This window comes from Rhinopithecus roxellana, chromosome 10, assembly GCF_007565055.1.
Source record: "Rhinopithecus roxellana isolate Shanxi Qingling chromosome 10, ASM756505v1, whole genome shotgun sequence".
NCBI lineage: Eukaryota > Metazoa > Chordata > Mammalia > Primates > Cercopithecidae > Rhinopithecus > Rhinopithecus roxellana.
The window spans coordinates 99,121,358-99,141,948 of record NC_044558.1 but is presented as its reverse complement, the minus strand read 5'-3'; the positions used below and the strand labels follow the sequence as shown (position 1 = coordinate 99,141,948).

Below are 20,591 nucleotides of genomic sequence, written 5' to 3'. Positions count from 1 at the left end.
CTTCTTTGCTCTAACTGCCTGTGTCTCTTTAATACCACTGCCAATGAGTAAATATTGGAGATCACTTGTTTTTCATTACTTGCTGGTAGTTCTGGGGGAATTAGGATATTAAGATTGATTAAAATGAAGTTGGTGGATTTATTGCTTTGAAAGTTAAGATGAGACATTTTTATTAAGGATGTACAACCAGTCTCTGAAATAACCTGGTAGCATCACATCTGTTGGAACTTTTATAATGATTAGTAAATTGGAACAGTGCACCATGCAACAAACGAATTTCGGCTTTTTGGAAATGAAAAAAAATCTCTAGTGGAATTGAATCTTAAGAAGGTAAACCAGAGTGGCTAGGTCAGCATTTCTGGAAGTGGTTATGGTTGTTCATATGAGATAGTGACTGTTTACTTAGTATTGCCTCAGGAATTCTTCCTAGGATATTCTGCCATCTACAATGTATGGTATAAGCATGATTGTTTGGGGTGGGCAAGAGATGTAGTAAAGTAGCAGACCCCACTGTTAAGGCATTCAACCCCCAATTTTTCCTCTCCTCTTTTTTATTTGCCATAGAGTGATTCTCATCAGTTCCGTGTAATGGCAGCTGTCCTTCGTCATTGTTTACTAATCGTAGGTCCAACTGAAGACAAAACAGAAGAGCTACACAGGTGGGTAAGCTCTGTATTGACATCGCAATGAAGGACGTCATCAGTTCTTGTTGGTTTTATGCATCTAATTTCAATTGTTATAAGCACAAGGAAGTGAAAATACTGCAGTAAATCAGGTAACTGGTAGGTCAGAAATCATGATCATGGAAATCATTACTGTGCCCTGGTGAGAAATTTTTATGTGCCCCCTTTCACTTTGTTACATTGAGGCTCAACAGGAGAAGAGAATTTGGCATTTGTTGCAAATGCCACAAATAGTTGCTGTTCTTGGTTTTATCCAGCACAACAGTAATAGTACACAGTTATTGAACACTTACCCTGTGGCATTTTGCTAAGTGTTTTATAAAGATTAACTTCTTTTAATCACCACACCAACATTATAAGGTAGATTCTGCAATTTTTCCCTTTCAATATGAGGAAACTGATGCATAGAAAGATCAAGCAATTTCTCTGAGATTATACAGCCCTAACAAGTGGAAGAACTGGGATTTAAACCCTGCTTTTAATTACTACACTTAACCAGTACTCTGACTAATTTCATTTGAAGAGTACTTACCAAAAAGTATATATTTTGGCAATGATAGTTTTATTTTTTTAAAAAACTTGAAAGAATTAGGGCATAGTGTCTAGTATTAAAATATATAAAATAGGCTGGGCATGGTGGCTCATGCCTGTAATCCCAACACTTTGGGAGGCCAAGGCAGGTGGATCACTTGAGGTCAGGAGTTCGAGACCAGCCTGGACAACATGGTGAAACCCTGTGTCTACCAAAAATACAAAAAACATAGCTGGGCATGATGGTACATGCCAGTAATCCCAGCTACTCAGGAGGCTGAGACAGGAGAAACGCTGAACCTGGGAGTTGGAGGTTGCAGTGAACCAAGGTCGCACCACTGCATTCCAGCCTAGGCAACAGAGTGAGACTGCATCTCAAAAAATAAATAAAATTAATTTTAAAAATAAATAAAATATATAAAATAGTTCAGCTGGGTGCCGTGGCTCATGCCTGTAACACTAGCACTTTGGGAGACTGAGGTGGGCATATCACTTGAGCTCAGCCTGGCAAAACCCTATCTCTACTAAAAATACAAAAATTAGCTGGGTGTGGTGGCACACGTCTGTAGTCCCAGCTGCTTGGGAGGCTGAGGTGGGAGAATCTCTTGAACCTCGGAAGGCAAAGGTTGCCATGAGCCGAGATTCCGCCACTGCACTCCAGCCTGGGTGACAAAGTGAGATCCTGCCGCAAATAAATAAACAAAATAGTTCAAATTTTGCAACTTGTCCATGAGAACTATTAATGGACTGCTGTAAAAATTTATCATACTCTGAGAACAACTGAATAAGAATTAATGCATTTTTCCAGTTCTCTTTCCATTCTGGATCAGATTTGTAACAAGAGTTCTGACTTCATCATGATACAACTCATAGTGCTTTATTATACATGAATACAAATGACGTTTTAAACAATTCAAATAAACTCATATCTGCAAGCAAATTACTTTGGCATTAACTCTACATTTAACATAGGGTTATTCTTAGTAGTAGAAATTCCTTTTTGAACGCTTAAAATATTCAATTTTCCAAAATATGGCTTAAATAAAACTATAGAAACACAGCCAGAGTGTAAAATGAAACATATGCTTAATTGTTATTTTTCAATCAAATCCATATTATTTTAGTTATGATCAGCAACTTATTATTTGATATTGTACTGAATTTGCTGGTAGGTTATCTCAGTGTACTCCCTGCCCTGCAGCCTGTCAAAAGACTGTTTTCTTCTTGATTAAAAGTGTAACTTTTTTCTGTAGCTACAAATCAAACATTCCTTTAGTTTTCTTAAAACAGTACCTTTAAAAAAATCAGATTAACTACAATAAATCATATCCTAACAAGATTTTATTAAGCATTTTGACCCAATGTAATTTTTTTCGTAATTAAGAGACACTAGAAATTTGGACCCTAAAACTAAAAGAAAATGGTCTTATAAGCCCAAGAGTAAGTTGATTTTTTTTTTTTTTTTTGAGACAGAGTCTCACTTTGTCACCCAGGCTGGAGAGCAGTGGCGCGATCTCGACTCACCGCAAGCTCTGCCTCCCGGGTTCATGCCATTCTCCTGCCTCAGCCTCCCAAGTGGCTGGGACTACAGGCGCCCGCCACCACGCCTGGCTGATTTTTTTGTATTTTTAGTAGAGACGGGGTTTCACTGTGTTAGCCAGGATAGTCTCGATCTCCTGACCTCGTGATCTGCCCGCCTCGGCCTCCCAAAGTGCTGGGATTACAGGCGTGAGCCAGCGCACCCGGCGTAAATTGATTTTTTTTTTAAGAAGTCAGATATCACAAGTTAAAGAATCATACAAGGATGTGAAAGAAAAGCACTTTGACCAAAATTGCTGTACTAGTCACAAATACATTGCCAAAGATTTCTCCGAATAATGAATTTAATATCTTGACGCAGCACCCAGTATTTGTTGAAAGAGAGCAAAACTATATAATAGAGGTTTTTAAAATAAAGATTTTTTTTTAAAGTCAGATTTATTTTCCTTAGTGATGCTTGCTTTTTTCTTTAAATTTTCTTTTATCTTAACAGTTACTTTGATATCAGCTTCACTGCAAGTAAGGAGTATCCCTAGAGCCACAGACAGGATCTATGAGTATTTCTCAAAGACTTTCCTGGGAGATTGAGGTTGCTGCTGACTTAACAGTTTATCTGGAATGGCCTTGCATGTTCCTTTAATCAGAATTAGAGTTATTAGTATCATTTTGAGCAGTAATGACTGTAGGCTAATCCATTTAAATACAATGAAAATGGCACTAACCTCAAAGTGCTATTTTAGGAATCCCCTGAAAACAGTTTTTCTGTGTGTGTGTTTTAAGCATAAAAATTTTTCTAAAGGATTTCAAAGTAACATCTCAAAGTCCATTTTTAAAAGTTATTTTCTAAGTTTGTTTTTACTGTTTTTTGGACACTTTGATTTGCTTTAAAGAAAAGTTTAATAAAATAGGTAACCCTGGGTAGTATAGTGTATGGTTCTGCATTATCATCAAACCCAAAGAGTTGTGATGATGATTAAATGAGAGGTTCATAAAGCGCCTCTTCCCTGGCAACGAGAAAACAATCAGTAAATGGCACTTGCTGCTGCTGCTGCCACCACTGCCACTGTGCCACTGATGTGCTACTTCTATTAATATTATGATAAACATACTGGCTTTTAGAATATTTACTGTTTTAAATATTTCTTTAATAGTTGTTTGTTGATTTTGATATGCTGTTTAGGAACTATGCCTATGTTTATCCTGTGATCATGTAAAGATATCTTTCTTTTAATCCAAATGTTTCTGAAGCCAGATAAGTCCTATGATATATGCATGTTAGGAGCCTATAAAGGTGCTTTCGGAGAAAAGTAAGTTTAAAAAAAAAACAGCCTGGCAGCTTTTTCTGTCTTTGTAAGAAAGTGCCATTTTTTTTCAGAGAAGTCAAGAGGTCGTGGACATAGAGATGAAATGAGTTAGGCACAAAGATAGCAGAACTTGACCTTGATTTCCACTAATCAACATTTTAGATGGTTTTTTAAATCTATTCTCTTTCATTTCCTTTTTGTCTATACTTAATGGTAACAGGTAGGTTGTTGGTATGATCCACCTTTTTTGCCTCATTGAAGGACATCCTAATTCTCTTCATCTCTGTGTGCCTGAAAGTATTTTCGGCACTCCAGTCCATAATCAACAAGCTTATGCAGAAATACTTAGCCCAAAAAAGTTGGCATGTCGTTGTGGTTTTATTTTATTTTGGAGAGAAGGGAAGAAATCAGGATGGCCTATATGCTGATGAGAAGAGGGAAAGATCAGATCTGATTTAATTTATTTTAGGCTCTCAATCTCGTTTTCTTTTACTCACTGAGTACGTTGGTATTTCTAAAGCTTTTTGTTACTGTTTCTTTGTTTAGACTAATTCATTTTGTCTCACATATTGAAGGGGACAGTATAGGCAATACAATACCTAATAACAGCTTATTACAATGCTAAATATAATGTCTTAAACATAGCAGTCTTCTTTCAGTTTTTTTTTGTAGTGGTAAAATACAGTTATAAAATTTGCCATCTTTTAAGTGTACAATTTGGTGGTTCTATTTAATGTGCAACCATCACCACCATCCATCTCCATAACTCTTTTCATTTATTCATTAAGATGGCTCCATCTTCTCCACTGCACACAGAGGTGTTTTTCAAAAGCAAATGTCTGCTTTAAATCTTGTTTTGGCTCCTCTTTGTCTTAAGGATTAAGAGAAAACTTTCTGGCAGCAAGATTGGTGGGGGATCATCGTGCAAGTATTTATGATATGTAGTCTCATGTGGAAAATCTGTTATTCTTGGTTAGTTCCCCCTTTCATCCTGTATATATGATTCTACCAAACCTTTGAATATATATATATATGTGAGAGCTTATTTCTGAGCTCTCTGTTCTATTTCATTTGTCTGTATGGCTTCAGGCCAGTAATACACTGTTTTGGTTACTGTAGCTTTATAGTAAGTTTTGAAATGAGTAAGTGTGAGTGAGTTCTCCAGCTTTGTTCTTTTTCAAGATTATTTTGGCTATTCAGAGTCCCTTGAGATTCCATATGAATTTTAAGGTGGGTTTTTCTATTTCTCAAAAGAATGTCATGGGGATTTTCATAAGGATTGCATTGAACCTGTAGAATTCTTTGGGTTGTATTAATATTTTAACAATACTCAGTCTTCTAATTACACAAGGCAGACTTTTAATACATGTTTGAAAATTGAGTGATTTCATTTCTGTTTATTAATTAAGCACTGCTATGTGTTAGGCACTATGTTGAGTAACAAAGATGAATACAGCACAGTCTCTGTTCTCCATGACTCGCTAATCGATAGATAAGACAGATTTGTAAGTAAATAAGTAGAGTTGTTTTGATGAGTGCTGTATTAGACATGAATAAGTTTATATACTTATACAGAAAAGGAGAATTTACTTTGGAGAGATCGAGAAGGGGTTTGGGTTGGTTTTGTTGTTAGCATAAAGCTCTTAACTCTTTAAGCTGACTCTCTGTAAATGACAGTCATCTAGGTGAACAGATGTTTTCTGAACTATAGCTGAGCACTGTTCTTAGAGACTTCACAATGTATACCTGGAGGAACATGGAGACTAAATTCCCTTACTGTCCAGTTTAGATTAAGACCCCCCTCCCCCGCACACACATATCTTGTCACTGTCTTATCATCTGCTTTATTTTTTTAATAAGGAGAAAAGACATAAATGTTATGAAAAGCTAAATAACAATTCAAGACAAGAATAGAGAGATATCACAGATATTTTTTGAGTAGTCTCCCAGTAAATTATTCAAATAATAATTGCTAATAGAATTCAAAGGGCAACGTCAGTATGGTCTGTCATGATAAGAAAGTCTTCCTTGCTCAAATGATACCTGTCCTGGCCTTTTCCAGACCTCTAGTCCTCTGATGATTCCTTTTTCTCCTATCTGTAAGTCCTCTTGTAGATTTCCTTTCTTCCATCTCTATTCTAAAACATTTGTTCATCATTTCAACCTACTCCACTCCATTACCGTGTCCTGCCAGTCTTAAAGCACTCAACCCTAGATCTGTCAGCCCACCTTCTTTCTCCATAGGCTGCTGAGCCCTAAGGGAAAGTTTTACCTAGCCTGACAGATGGCTCCATCTTCTCCACTGCACACAGAGGTATTTTTCAAAAAGCAGATTTCTACTTTAAGTCTTTTCATGGCTTTTCTCTATCTTAAGGATTAAGAGGAAAAAAATTTTTATCACTGTACATGTGTTTATGATATGCAGTCTCATGTAGAAAATCTGTTTCCCCTGGTCAGTTCCTGCTTTCATTCTATGTGTATGATTCTGCCAAACCTTTGCAACTCTCTAAAGGCCTTCTGCACCCCCTTATCCTCAGAAGATAACATGTTTTTACTTAGTTTTTATTTATGGATATTTGGGGTGGCCTGGCAACATGGGGTAGGGGTTGTGAGATTATGAGAGAGCTTAAAGCCTTCAAATACATCTTAGCATGGCCATTGAAGCCTGACATCTGGATTAAATCTCAGCCCTTTCCACAAGACTTCAGGGCAGAATATCATGCTAAAGTGTCAGAGTCTCTGCCTAATAAATTGGGCAGAATGCTGTTATCATGGCAATATGCCAGTAACTTCTGAATGAGGGAAACCATCTCTGGTTGTGTTGTATTGGATGAATCCATGGAATTGGATCTGAGGCGTTGGCCTTCACCTTGGCAACTCTCTGCCCCAACAGCATCCGTGTTTCTGTTACCAAGCAACACATTTGCACGGCAAGGAGCCACTTCCCTTGCCTCCAGGAGCCTACCATTCCACAATCTGCATGACTGTATTGAAGCTACTCTGCTCTTCTTTCTCTTCCTTAGACACAGATTCCTTATTAGGGCCTTTACACTTTCTCTGTCTACTGCCTGGAATCCTTTTCCCAGATCTTTAAGAGGCTGAGTCCTTCTTGACACTGAGAACTTAGCTCAAATGTCACTTCCTCAGGCCTTCCGTGATTGCCTAATTTAGGTTACGACCCCCCTCCCAGCGCCCTGCCACCACACACACACATATCTTGTCACTACCTTATCATCTGCTTTTTATTTTTCATGATACTTATCACTGACTGAAATAATCTTCATCTTTTATTTTTCCACTTGTTTATTGTTTCTCTCCTTCATTAAATTGTATGTAATCCCAGCACTTTGGAAGGCCAAGGTGGGTGGATTGCCTGACGTCGTGAGTTCGAGGCCAGCCTGGCCAACATTGTGAAACTGCGTGTCTACAAAAAATATAAAAATTAGATGGGTGTGGTGGCGGGCACCTGTAGTCCTAGTTACTCAGGAGGCTGAGACAGGAGAATTGCTTGAACCTGGGGGCTGAGATTGTAGTGAGCTGAGATGGGGCCACTGCACTCCAGCCTGGAAGACAGAGCAAGACTCCATCTGAGAAAAAAAAACAATTGTATGCTTAAAAAGAGTGAAGATTGTGTCTGTCTTGTCTGCCATTATATACCCAACACCTAGAACAGGTATACTTAGTAAATGCTTAGTAAATATTAACTGGATGAAGGGATGGATAGATAGATGATCTTGCTGACCTCTTAAGAGGCTAATTGGAAACTGTCAAGCAGGATCATTCTTAAACCCTTAATTCCCCATCCCTACCTATAAATGTACTGTAAAATGTACCTGTTCTTTCCTGTTTTCTGCCAATCTCAGGAAATTAAGTGGCTCTCTCCCTGCCCAAGGTTAACATGCCCACACCTTTTTCTTCTGCCTCTTGAGGCCTTATTTCAGCATTGAACTCCTCTTCTCGTTCTTCAGTCTCTTCTTTGGGCTTTATCCCTTCAATATGTGACATGCTGAGATCTATCCCTTTTGTGAGGAAAAAAAATCTTTGATCTTTATCACCTCAGAGATATGACCCTGTTTCTTCCTTTCCCTTCACAGCTAAGTTTTTTTAACAGTGTTTTCTGTGCCATTAGCCTCTAAATAGTTTGATCATATTCCTAATCAGTAAAAATTTTTGAATACACCCTTGAATATATTTATTTACATATACCTTATATATATATGCTGCTAAGCTGACATATGAAATAGATAATAAAATTATATATAAACAATAAAAAGGGATAACATACAGACTAATATTTTAAAATAGATTTTTTTTTCAATTTTTTTCTTTTCTTTTCTTTTTTTTTTTTGAGACAGAGTCTCACTCTGTCTGTCGCCCAGGCTGGGTGCAGTGGCCGGATCTCAGCTCACTGCAAGCTGCGTCTCCTGGGTTTACGCCATTCTCCTGCCTCCGCCTCCCGAGTAGCCAGGACTACAGGCGCCTGCCACCTCGCCCGGCTAGTTTTTTTGTATTTTTTAGTAGAGACGGGGTTTCACCATGTTAGCCAGGATGGTCTCGATCTCCTGACCTCGTGATCCGCCCGTCTCGGCCTCCCAAAGTGCTGGGATTACAGGCTTGAGCCACCGCGCCCGGCTAAAATAGATTTTTAAAATTAACCTGCCACAGACTTTTAAAATTATCAGCTGGGCATGGCGGCTCACGCCTGTAATCCCAGCACTTTGGGAGGCTGAGGTGGGCAGATCAATTGAGGCCAATTGGAAGTTCGAGACCAGCCTGACCAACACAGAGAAATGTCGTCTCTATTAAAAATACAAAATTAGCTGGACGTGATGATGCATGCCAGTAGTCCCAGCTACTTGGGAGGCTGAGGCAGGAGAATTGCTTGAACCTGGGAGGCAGAGGTTGCAGTGAGCTGAGATCGCACCACTGCACTCCAGCCTGGGCGACAGGGTGAGACTCTGTCTCAAAAAAAAAAAATTATCAAATAGCAGAGGTTTTTCTTTATGTGCTGCACCAATTACTGTTTAAGTACCTTGTTAATTGTGGTGGCTTTGAACTGTCATTAGCTGATAGCTCTGGGCACATTAGATACTTGATATGTTTGGATGTTTTGTCCCCACCAAATCTCATGTTGAAAGGTGACCTCCAATGTTGGAGGTGGACCTAGTGGGAGGTGTTTGAGTCATGGGGGTAGATCCTCATGAATGCTTGGTGCTGTCCTCCCTGTAACAAGTGAGTTCTCACTCTGTGATCACTCGAGATCTAGCTGTTAAAAGAACCTAGCACCTTCTCCCCTTCTTTCTTGCTCCCGCTCTTGCTGTATGATACACCGGCTTTCCCTTCGTCTTCCACCATAATTGTAAGCTTCCTGAGGCCCTCACCAGAAGCCAATAAGATACACGTGTCATGCTTGTACAGCCTGCAAAACTGTAAGCCAAATAAGCCTTTCTTTATATAAATTACCCGGTCTCAGCTATTCCTTTATGGGACTAATACAGTACTTAAGGCAAGACTCCTTAGTATCGTAGTAGTTGTAAATTCATGTTACAGATAATTTCCAGTTTTTCTAAAACTAGCTTCTTGTCAGATCTGTTTGGATTGTCCTTGTTTTGACTCATGATATGGCATACAAAAGACTCTGCCATTTTCTTATCTTTTGCTTATGCTACTTATTATCTTCAATGTTGGTGTCTTTGTATTATAGGATTTATTTAAAATAGTTTATTCATTTTACAAGAATTGGTTTAGTTAAAACTGGATAAAATATATAAACCCAGTTAAGTGGGCATATGTAAATTGTAATATGACCAGTGAAGAAAGCGAATGAATGACCAGGAAGGAAGGACATCACTGCTACCCTTCTGTAACGTGGAATTTTAACTCTTCCCTCAAGATGCTTTGCATTTGTTTGTGACATGGGGAACATTTGATTTATGGTTCAGGTCTGGGTACCAGTGTCAATTCATTTATAAAATATTAGTAAAGCTTAATTTCTTTTCAACTTTCTAGATAAAACTAATAAAAATAGAACTATCGTGGCTGGGCGTGGTGGCTCACGCCTGTAATCCCAACACTTTGGGAGGCCGAGGCAGGCGTATCACGAGGTCAGGAGATCGAGACCATCCTGGCTAACACAGTGAAACCCCATCCCTACTGAAAATACAAAAAAATTAGCCGGGCGTGGTGGCAGGCGCCTGTAGTCCCAGCTACTTGGGAGGCTGAGGCAGGAGAATAGCATGAACCCGGGAGGCGGAGCTTGCATTGAGCTGAGATCCGGCCACTGCACTCCAGCCTGGGCGACAGAGCGAGACTCCATCTCAAAAAAAAAAAAGGACTATTTTCTTCCCACACCCAGTGGATCATCTTATATACCTCCAGGGTTGCATCCACCTCACTTTGCAGACTACTGGTTTGTACTTACCGTTTCCATGGCTTTACCCGCTATTCATTCTTCAGCCCACTATAATCAGGCTTCTGCATCTACTCCTCTGCCAGCACAACTCTGGTTTAAGGTCATCAGTAAGTTACCTTATCATAACATACAAGACTTTTTATAATGTCCCCACCCCATTTCATACATACATGAATAGACCTTTCTGGTCTTATTACCTACTAAGACCCCCTCCTTTAGAGGCCTTATCATTTGCTTTAGGTTTAGGAACCTGTTTTCAGTTCTCCACAAGTACCATAATCTCTCATTCCTCCAAATTTTTGCTATTCCCTCTTATAGTGGAATATGTCTGCTGTTCAGGAGCTCCTTAATTGTTGACATTTACTATGTGCCAGGAAGAATGCTTTGCATGCCTTTCTTCATTTAATACCAACATCAACCTGGTAAGTTTAAGCTCCTTTATTTTAGAGGTAGGACTAGGCTTAGAAGAGGTTATATAATTTGCCTAAGGCATACTAGAATTCAAACCCAGTGCTTTACAAATTATGTTATGCTGCCTTCCCTTAGGAAAAGGAGTTTATTTTCTTTTTTATACCTGGCACGTAGCACAAGGCATAGCAAATATTATATTTGTTGAATGAATAAAATGAGGTTTGAGCTAGTCTTAAAGAATGAAAATGTTCTAGGCAGGAGAAAACATGGACAAATACAGAAAAGAGAATATGTCTACAGCACATTTAGAGAACAATGACCTGGTCACTATGGGTTAAAAGGTATTGCACTGAGAGTAGTAGGATTCAGGGGTCTTTCCATGCAAAGTTTTCTTGAAGCTTCCCCGCCTGCTGCTGCTGTAGTCCTCTCTTGTTCTTCGTAGAAAAACTCCTTTAAGTGGTGACTATCTGATTCCTCTACTATTCTGTTGAATCCAGTTCACCAAGGCTTTTAGCCTCACTACTCCACCAGAATGGCTATTATTAAGGTCACTAGTGACTTCTGTGTTGCTAAATCTAGTGGACATTTTTCAGTCATCCTCTTACTTGATCTGTCAGCATCATTTGACACAGATCATGACTCCATTCTTAGATACCATGCTATCTTGGTTTTCCTCTTACCTCACTAATTATAAGTTCTTTGTCTACTCCTCAGCCTCTGAATGACAGAGTGCTCCAGGCTTAGCTTTCATAGTCTTTTAATCCACATTCACTCCTTTACTGATCTAATACAGTCTTCTCTAATACCATCTACATGCCAATGACTTGTCAGTATCTCTCTCTAACCCTGATCTCCCTGCCTGAACTCCAGACGCACACAGCTAATTTCCTATTAACATCTCCACTTGGATGTCAACTAGACACCCCAAACTTAACATCCAAAATTAAACTCTCTATCATCCCCTAAAAAGCTACTTCTCTTGCAGTGTTTCTGAATTTCAGTTTATGGCACCTCCAGCTTTTCACTTGCTAAGGCTAGAACTTTGGATTCTCTCAAACTCCACACTAGCCTGTCAGGAAATCCTTCAATATGTATCGAATGAACCACTTCACTGTTAATACCTTGTTCAGTCACCTGAATTATTGCAGTAACATCCTAACTATTCTCCCTTACCTTTGATGTCCTACTGACTGTCCTCAGTGCAGTAGCCAGAGTGACCCTTTTAACCTAAGTTAAGAGGATCTCATCATGCAAAACCCTGCAATGAATGATTTTCCATTTCCATCAGAGTAAGAATTAAAGTTATAATATCCTACAGGACCAATCTGGTCCTCTGCATGATATACTTGATGTCATATCCTACTCCTCTTATGTGTGGTGGGTCAGCCACACCAACTTCTTTGCTGTTCTTCAGACGTGCCACTGCTCTTGCCCCAGAACCTTTGCTTTTACTCTTCTTCCTCGGATGCTCCTTCCTCAGTCACATTACTCACTCTCTAATCCCTTCAAGTCATTTAAGTGACTCATCTCAGTGAAGTCTTCCCTAACCATCCTATTTAAAAGTATAACTCGACCGGGCGTGGTGGCACACACCTGTAATCCCAGCACTTTGCCAGGCCGAGGCAGGCGGATCACGAGGTCAGGAGTTCAAGACCAGCCTGACCAACATGGTGAAACCCCGTCCCTACTGAAAATACAAAAATTAGCCAGGCATGGTGGCACGCGCCTGTAATCCCAGCTACTCAGGAGGCTGAGGCAGGAGAATCGCTTGAACCCAGAAGGTAGAGGTTGCAATGAGCCAAAATGGCGCCATTGTACTCCAGCCTGGGTGACAGAGCGAGACTCTGTCTCAAAAAAAAAAAAAGGACAACCCATACATACTAGTTTACCGGGTTCTTCCCCCAGAGCACTTACCACCTTCTAGCATATTATTTAATTAATTAACTTAAACAAATTTTATTGACTTTTCTCTCCATGCCAGAAAATAAATTCTGTGAGGACAGGAATGTTTTTCTTTATTTTCTTTATAATACCTGCCTGAAATAGTGCCTGGCACAAGTAAATAATAAATAATTACTGGATTGAGTTAGATTAAATAAAATTATTTATTTACATCTGAAAATCTTTTGGGGTTTTTTTCTTTTTTTTTGACAGAGAGTCTCACTCTGTTGCCCAGGCTGGAGTACAGTGGCACAATCTTGGCTCTCTGCATCCTCTGCCTCCTGGGTTCAACCAGTTCTCCTGCTTCAGCCTCCCAAGTAGCTGGGATTACAGGCACGTGCCACCATGCCCAGCTAATTTTTGTATTTTAGTAGAGATGGGGTTTTACCATGTTGGCCAGGCTGATCTCGAACTCCTGACCTCAGGTGATCCACCCGCCTCAGCCTCCCAAAGTGCTGAGATTACAGGCGTGAGCCAAAACACCTGGTCGGGGATCATTCTTTTCTTTGCCTGAATCATTTCAGATGGTTTTATTATGGTTTGGTTGATATATAAAAAGCTGTACATAGTTAATGTATACAACTTGATGAGTTTGGAATTCTAAGTAAACACCTGAGAGGTATTACCATAATCAAGGCCATAAACTTTGTCATCAAAACAGTTTTTGTACTGGCATAAAACAGACATATAGACCAATAGAACAAAAGAAAGAGTCCAGAAATAAACCCACACATAGATAGTTATCTTCAAAAAGGGTGCCAAGAGTACACAATGGGAAAAAACAATAGTCTCCTCAATAAATGATTTTGAGAAGACTGGATTTCAATTAAAGAATGAAATTGAATCCTTATGTCACATCATATACAAAAATCAATTCAAAATAGATTAAAGACTTAAATGTAAAACCTAAAACAATAAAACTCTTAGAAGAACACTTAAATTAGCCAGGCATGGTGGCACACACCTGTAGTCCCAGCTACTCAGGAGGCTCAGGTGGGAGGATCACTTGAACTTGGGAGGTTGAGGCTGTAATGAGCTGTGATCACACTACTGCATTCTAACCTGAGCAACAGAACAGTACCCTGTCAAAAAAAAAAAAAAAAAAGGAGGAGCAGGAGCGGGAAACGTAAGAGAAAAAGCTTATGGACACTGGTCTTGGCAGTGACTTGTTGGATATGACACCAAAAGCACAGGCAACAAAAGCAAATGTAGACAAGTGGAATTACATCAAACTGGAAAACTTCTGCACAGCAAAGGAGACAGTCATCAAAATGAAAAGGCAGCTTATGAAATGAGAGAAAGTATTTTCAATCCATATACCTTAAGAGGTTAATATCTAAAACCTATAAAGAACTCTTTTTTTTTTTTTTTTTTTTTTTTTTTTTTTTTTTGTTGAGACGGAGTCTCGCTCTGTCGCCCAGGCTGGAGTGCGGTGGCCGGATCTCAGCTCACTGCAAGCTCCGCCTCCCGGGTTCCCACCATTCTCCTGCCTCAGCCTCCCGAGTAGCTGGGACTACAGGCGCCCGCCACCTCGCCCGGCTAGTTTTTTTTTTTCTTTTTTTTTTTGCATTTTTTTGTAGAGATGGGGTTTCACCGTGTTAGCCAGGATGGTCTCGATCTCCTGACCTCGTGATTCGCCCATCTCGGCCTCCCAAAGTGCTGGGATTACAGGCTTGAGCCACCGTGCCCGGCCCTAAGAACTCTTAATAGCAAGAAAAAAAAAAATCTGATTTTTAAAATGGGCAAAAGTGTGAATAGACATTTAACCAACGAAGACATACAGACAGACAACAGGTACATGAAAAGGTACTTAACATCACTAATCATTAAGGAAATGCAAATGAAAACCTCAATATCATCTCATACCTTGTTAGAAGGATTATTACCAAAAAAAAAAAAGCCTCAAAAACAAAAGATAACCGATGGTAAGGATGTCAAGAAAAGGAAATCTTTTTACACTGTTGGTGGGAATGTAAATTAGTGTAGCCATTATGAAAAACAGTGTGGAGGTTTCTCAAAAGATGAAAAATAGAATTATTTGATTCAGTAATCCCATTTCTGGGAGTATATCCAAAGGAAATAAAATCACTATTTCAAAGAGATACCTGCATTCTCATCACTTGTTCATTACAGCACTGTTCACAATAGCCAAGATACCGAAACAACCTAAATGTCTATCAGTCAGATGAATGGATAAAATGTGTATATGTATATATACACACACAGCACAATCAGTGGAGTATTATTCAGCCTTTAAAAAAAGAAGGAAATCCCATCACTTGCAATAACATGAGTGTATCTGGAGGACATTATGATAAGTGAAATAAACCAGACACAGGACAAACACTCCATGATCCCACTTTTATAAGGAGTTTAAAATAGTGAAGCTTGTAGAACTAGATAGTAGAATAGTGGTAATCTGGGGCTGGGGAGAGGAGCAAATAGGGAGGTGCAGTCAAAAGATGCAAAGTTTTAGTTATGCAAGATGAGGTCTGGAGATCTCCTGTGTAACACAGCCTATAGTTAGCAATACTGTATTGTGTACTTAGAATGTTGCTAAGGGAATAGGTCTTACGTTAAGTGCTCTTACCACAAAAGAAAAAAATTACTTTTCAAAGATTTTGAGGGGTTTCGGTGCAGTGGCTCATGCCTGTAATTCCAGCACTTTGGGAAGCCAAGGCAGGAAGATCGCTTGAGCTCAGGAGTTTGAGACCAGCTTGGGGAGCATAGTAGGACCTTGTCTCTACTAAAAATTAAAAAAATAGCGAGGGGCATGGTGGCATGTGCCTGTGGTCCCAGCTACTCAGGAGGCTGAGGCGGGAGGATTATTTGAGCCCAGGAAGTCAAGGCTGCAGTGAGCCGTGATCACGCCACTGCGCTCTGGCCTGGGCAAGAGACTCTATCTCAAAAACAATTGTTTTTTTTTTTAATGAATAAAGAGGGCCAAAGGAAAATCTTTTGGAGATTTTCAGATTCATTTACGTAGACTTTGCAGTCTTGAAAAAAGATATGTAAGTCCCAAATATAAAGAAGATACATTTGACCAGGAAGATTTATTAACAGCTATGGATCTACATGTGCCATATCATGTTCTTCAGTGTCATTTCATGTTTTTGTCCAGCAATTCACAGAGGACTAGATTTTAGATTGCCTTTCCTCTCCTACAGCTGACAAGGCTTTAATCAGGGCATTAAGGAGTTCTAAATAGGTCTTGCTTTTGAATCTGCATATCAGGAGGGGGCTGGGAGCATGAGCGGGAGGATGTCATGTCTCAGTGATTAATGATCTCTAGGAAGCTGAAAAGGGGAGTGTAATATACACAGTATTTCTACCCCCTGGAGTAGGAATGCAAACACTATTGTGCAGATCTGTGCATAGTCACTGACTTCCTGGTAGCTGGAGAATTTCATACACTCTTGTACCACAAATAAAACTGTCAGAGAAGTGACAGAGCTCAAAAAGCTGGCCTTCCTTACTTAAAAAGAATAGCTCAAACACAGTGAGCCAGAAAATTAATTTTGTAGTTGTTTGGAAACCGAGTTGTTAAATAAAAAGTAAGAAAATGGGAACTTTTCTTGAAAAGCCTACAACCTCCAAATATTTGTTGAATCAAACTCTACATTTGGTTTCTTAAATTTACTGAATTCCTGGGAACTGCTTACTTTAAACGAATTTAAAGGGGAAACATTCCTTTGTAATGAAATGTCCCATCTTAAACTTTTCAATCTGGTCTCTAGTAGGTTCAGAAAATCATACGGTCTGTGGACTCAAGAGCCTATTGCCTGATGTTTAGGGAAAAAATCGTAACATTTCAGAATGGCTTGTATACAGTTTTTGAAAATAATTCTAAGGTAGAGTTATTTCCCCCCTTTTATTCTCAATGAATCTATGGTATTATTTAGTAACAATTTGCAAATGCTTAAGATAGAAGCGAAACATTCTGAACTATAGGTAAGATAAACTACAGATATTTGCAAAAAAGTTTTAAGAGAAAGTTTTTGGGGAAAGCATTGTATTTCAGCCACCTTTGATTATTTACAAATAACCAAATATAGAGAATTTGTGCATAACACCAATTGCAGCAGCAGTATTTGGTTTTAGTGAGGACAACCAAGTAACTTGTATTTTACTAGGAACCATTTATTTATAGGACTTGTTAAATTATTTTTTGCTCTTCATTCATTTTTTTGATGCTCTATACATTACCACCTTCTGTTCTGCATTGTCTAACTTTTAAACTGATTTCTTACCAGTTTTTATTTTTCCATAATATAAAAAGAAAGGAAATATTCATTCTTGGGGAAGTGGAGCACAATTCAGGGTAAAGGAAAGAAAAATTTTTGTATTTCTATTTCTTTGTTTTTCTGTTTGTTTTGCTTTATTTTTTAGGGTGTCACTATAAAGTAAAAGGAGCTACTGGTCTAAATTAAGATAGTATCAGATAGATTAAGCTCTAAATTTGGTTTCCAAGTGGTTAGACTTTTAAATTGCATTTGCAGGAGTTTATTTTTAGTCAGGATGTGGTTATTTTTAGATCTGCTTCTCTGTCACTAGGAAATGAAATGCCTGTCTTTCCATTGTTGATCAGGAAGTTCTGAGGCATAGGCATATAAGAGCCAGTTAACCCAGAACACCACCACTCCTTTTAGATGAAAGAATATGAAATAATTCATGGAAGAAAATATGTTTGTTGAGAACATATCTAATTTTGAAATGGTTAGTGTCATTTTAATCTTTTGTACATTGAACAACAGAACAAGGTTTTTAGGGAAATGCCAAAAATACAAGGTTTGGGTTCCCCCTACTGGCGTGCATCCCAGGCTCGTGTATTCATTAATACACAGCTGAAAGGCCTAGGGGCTAGAGATTAGAAATAGCTATATTAACTTCATTTAGAGACTTGATGATGAGAAAGAGAGAAAAAATTCCATTTCCCCTTTTCTGCATATGTCTTACAAAAAATGGGATGATTTTAAAATTGTACTTTCTACATTTAGAAAGAATAAAACTTAATTCTACAATATTTAGTTTTAATGTTTCTACTGATAAGCTGCTTATTTGCAGTGCTTCTCAAATGCTTTATGTTGTAATCTAAGGAATAATAAAACACCAGTGGATCCACAAAAGGATTTAAAACCCCAGGGAAGAAATGCAAAGCTAGCATTGTTGCCATAATAAAATTAAAGAGCTGGCATTAAAGCTCACTAATTCCTATTTTAGCATTTCAGAAAGGGACATGACATCATGTGATTGTGTCTGTCTGTCTAACATTTGTTTTTTCTAATTTGTACAACATATATTTGAAACAGTTTTTTATTTCCTATCTCATAGTAAGTGCCAAGTAATATTAATGGCTCATTTTGGAAAAGAAATATTTTAATTGACTCTTAAAAGTCACTTTTGAACTTCTTATTATGTTTGCATTTTAAAGGACTATTCAGTCAAGTTAAAATATTGTATTTTTTTAATTGCTTTTCAGCAATGCAGTCAACCTTTTAAGCAATGTTCCGGTCTCTTGTTTGGATGTTCTCATTTGTCCATTAACCCATGAAGAAACAGCCCAAGAGGCAACGACTCTAGATGAACTGCCCAGTAATAAAACAGCTGAGAAAGAAACAGTTTTGAAAAACAATACCATGGTATACAATGGTATGAATATGGAGGCCATTCATGTTTTACTCAATTTTATGGAGAAGAGAATAGACAAGGTAAGGCTGATAAAATGAAAGCCCTGGGAAGATGCTTCCAAAAAATGTAAATGTGCCATACATACAGACACACATCGCAGCATGATTTTTAAATCTAAGCTTTTTTGAAACTGGTATGTTGCATAATTGTTTTTACTTTGGAAAGCAGTTTATTACAATACATGATAAATTGCTGAAGCCATGTTAATTTATTTGTTTAATGCTGAAAATTATGTTCATGCAGCACCAAAATTATGACTAGTGCTTGAAAACAAAGGAAAAATTAATTACTCTTCTATGTTGTTACTTTGTGAGTCCTAGAAATAAAAAATATTCCCCCCAAAACTTGCTAAATATTCTTCATAATACCTAAAAGACATCTTCAAAAAAAAAAAAAAAGAAGACCGTGCCAATTTTCCATTTGTTGTGAGCTGCTTACGTTCTCTGGTCTATCACTCACTTTGTCAGGTATCTATATTAAAAGGCAGCAAGGTAGCATAGGCCAGTCACCAAAATTTTGCTTCATTCAAGCCCATTGGCTGAGCCCATGGGAATCCTAGAAAATGTAGGAACATCCAGGAAGGACCAAAAAAGGCAATAGTAAACATGAAGATGATAAAATGGAATGTTGTTAGGAAAAGAATTATTAAAATAGCTTGTAAGCTTCAGTAACATAAGATGTTCCCACCTCGCGGATCACGAGGTCAGGAGATCCAGACCATCCTGGCTAACACGATGAAACTCCATCTCTCCTAAAAGTACAAAAAATTAGCCGGGCGAGGTGGGGGCGCCTGTAGTCCCAGCTGCTCGGGAGGCTGAGGCAGGAAAATGGCGTGAACCCGGGAGGCGGAGCTTGCAGTGAGCCGAGATCAAGCCGCTGCACTCCAGCCAGGGCGACAGAGCGAGACTCCATCTCAAAAAAAAAAGGCCCCACCTCAAGAACAAATTAATATCCTCAGTTACATCAAGGAAAGTAATACTGTTAGAAACAAAACTAATGTATTTCAAAAACATATGGTTTTTTTTTATAGGGAAGCAGCTATAGAGAGGGTCTAACTCCAGTTCTCAGCTTATTAACCGAATGTTCCCGAGCCCATCGAAACATCCGAAAATTTCTCAAAGATCAGGTAACTGCTTAATGCATATTACATTGCAAAGTTAGTCTTTTTATGTGCATTTTAAACATAGAATTAATTGAATTCTCTCACAATGATTTTGTTTCAGATAATCAGAAACTCAAGTTAGTTTTAATCTTTGAAATCTTCTTAATCAAGAAGTGTGTATTTTTTTGAGTCAGTCATTCAACAAATGCTACTGAGATGTGCTGTGTGCTGTGTTTTGGGCATTGAACAACAGATGAAGTCTTTCCCCTTGGGGAGTTTATTTCATAGAGAGGGGGACAAAAAGTAAACAAATATAAAATATAATGGCAGGTGATGATAAGCGTTCTGAAGAAAGATAAAGGATTTTAAGAGAAAGGAGACACTTTAAGGGAACAAGGGAGGACCTCTCTGAAATGACATTTGAACAGAAAGGTGGAGAAGTAAGAGTATCTCTGAGAATGTTTGGAAAGGAATGTCCCTGAGAGAACAAGTTCACAACCCCCGAGACAAGAGGATGCTTTGGTATACTTAAGGAAAAGCAAGAAGGCCAGTGTGCCTAGGCCACAATATGCAAGGGGGAGAGTGGTAGATGAAGAGAAGTAACAAGAGCCAGATACAGCAGGCGGTGTAGGACTTTTCATTCTCTTCTAAGTGAGATGAGAAGATATTGGAGTGTTTTAAGAGGGGAAGTGATGTGACCTTATTTATGCTTAAAGATATCCTGGCGCCGGGCGCGGTGGCTCACGCCTGTAATCCCAGCACTTTGGGAGGCCGAGGCGGGCGGATCACAAGGTCAGGAGATCGAGACCATGGTGAAACCCCGTCTCTACTAAAACTACAAAAAATTAGCCAGGCGCTGTGCCGGGCACCTGTAGTCCCAGCTAGTCGGGAGGCTGAGGCAGGAGAATGGCGTGAACCCGGGAGGCGGAGCTTGCAGTGAGCCGAGATCGCGCCACTGCACTCCAGCCTGGGGGACAGAG

The 20,591-nt window shown here is 38.9% G+C and overlaps 1 protein-coding gene across 8 annotated transcripts in view; it reads left to right on the top strand.

Annotated features, from left to right (window-relative positions):
- The window catches only part of RIC8B (RIC8 guanine nucleotide exchange factor B), a 119,449-nt gene that overhangs the window by 53,454 nt on the left and 45,404 nt on the right, over positions 1-20,591 (top strand). For all 8 annotated transcript variants that reach the window (XR_004059605.1, XR_004059608.1, XR_004059604.1 and 5 more), the window contains exons 4-6: positions 565-659; positions 18,301-18,529; positions 19,540-19,635. Coding sequence is in view for 3 of the 8 variants with exons in the window: in XM_010381316.2 (XP_010379618.1) it covers positions 565-659; positions 18,301-18,529; positions 19,540-19,635 (420 nt within the window). In the remaining 5 variants the exon portion in view is untranslated. The remainder of the gene's footprint in view (positions 1-564; positions 660-18,300; positions 18,530-19,539; positions 19,636-20,591) is intronic.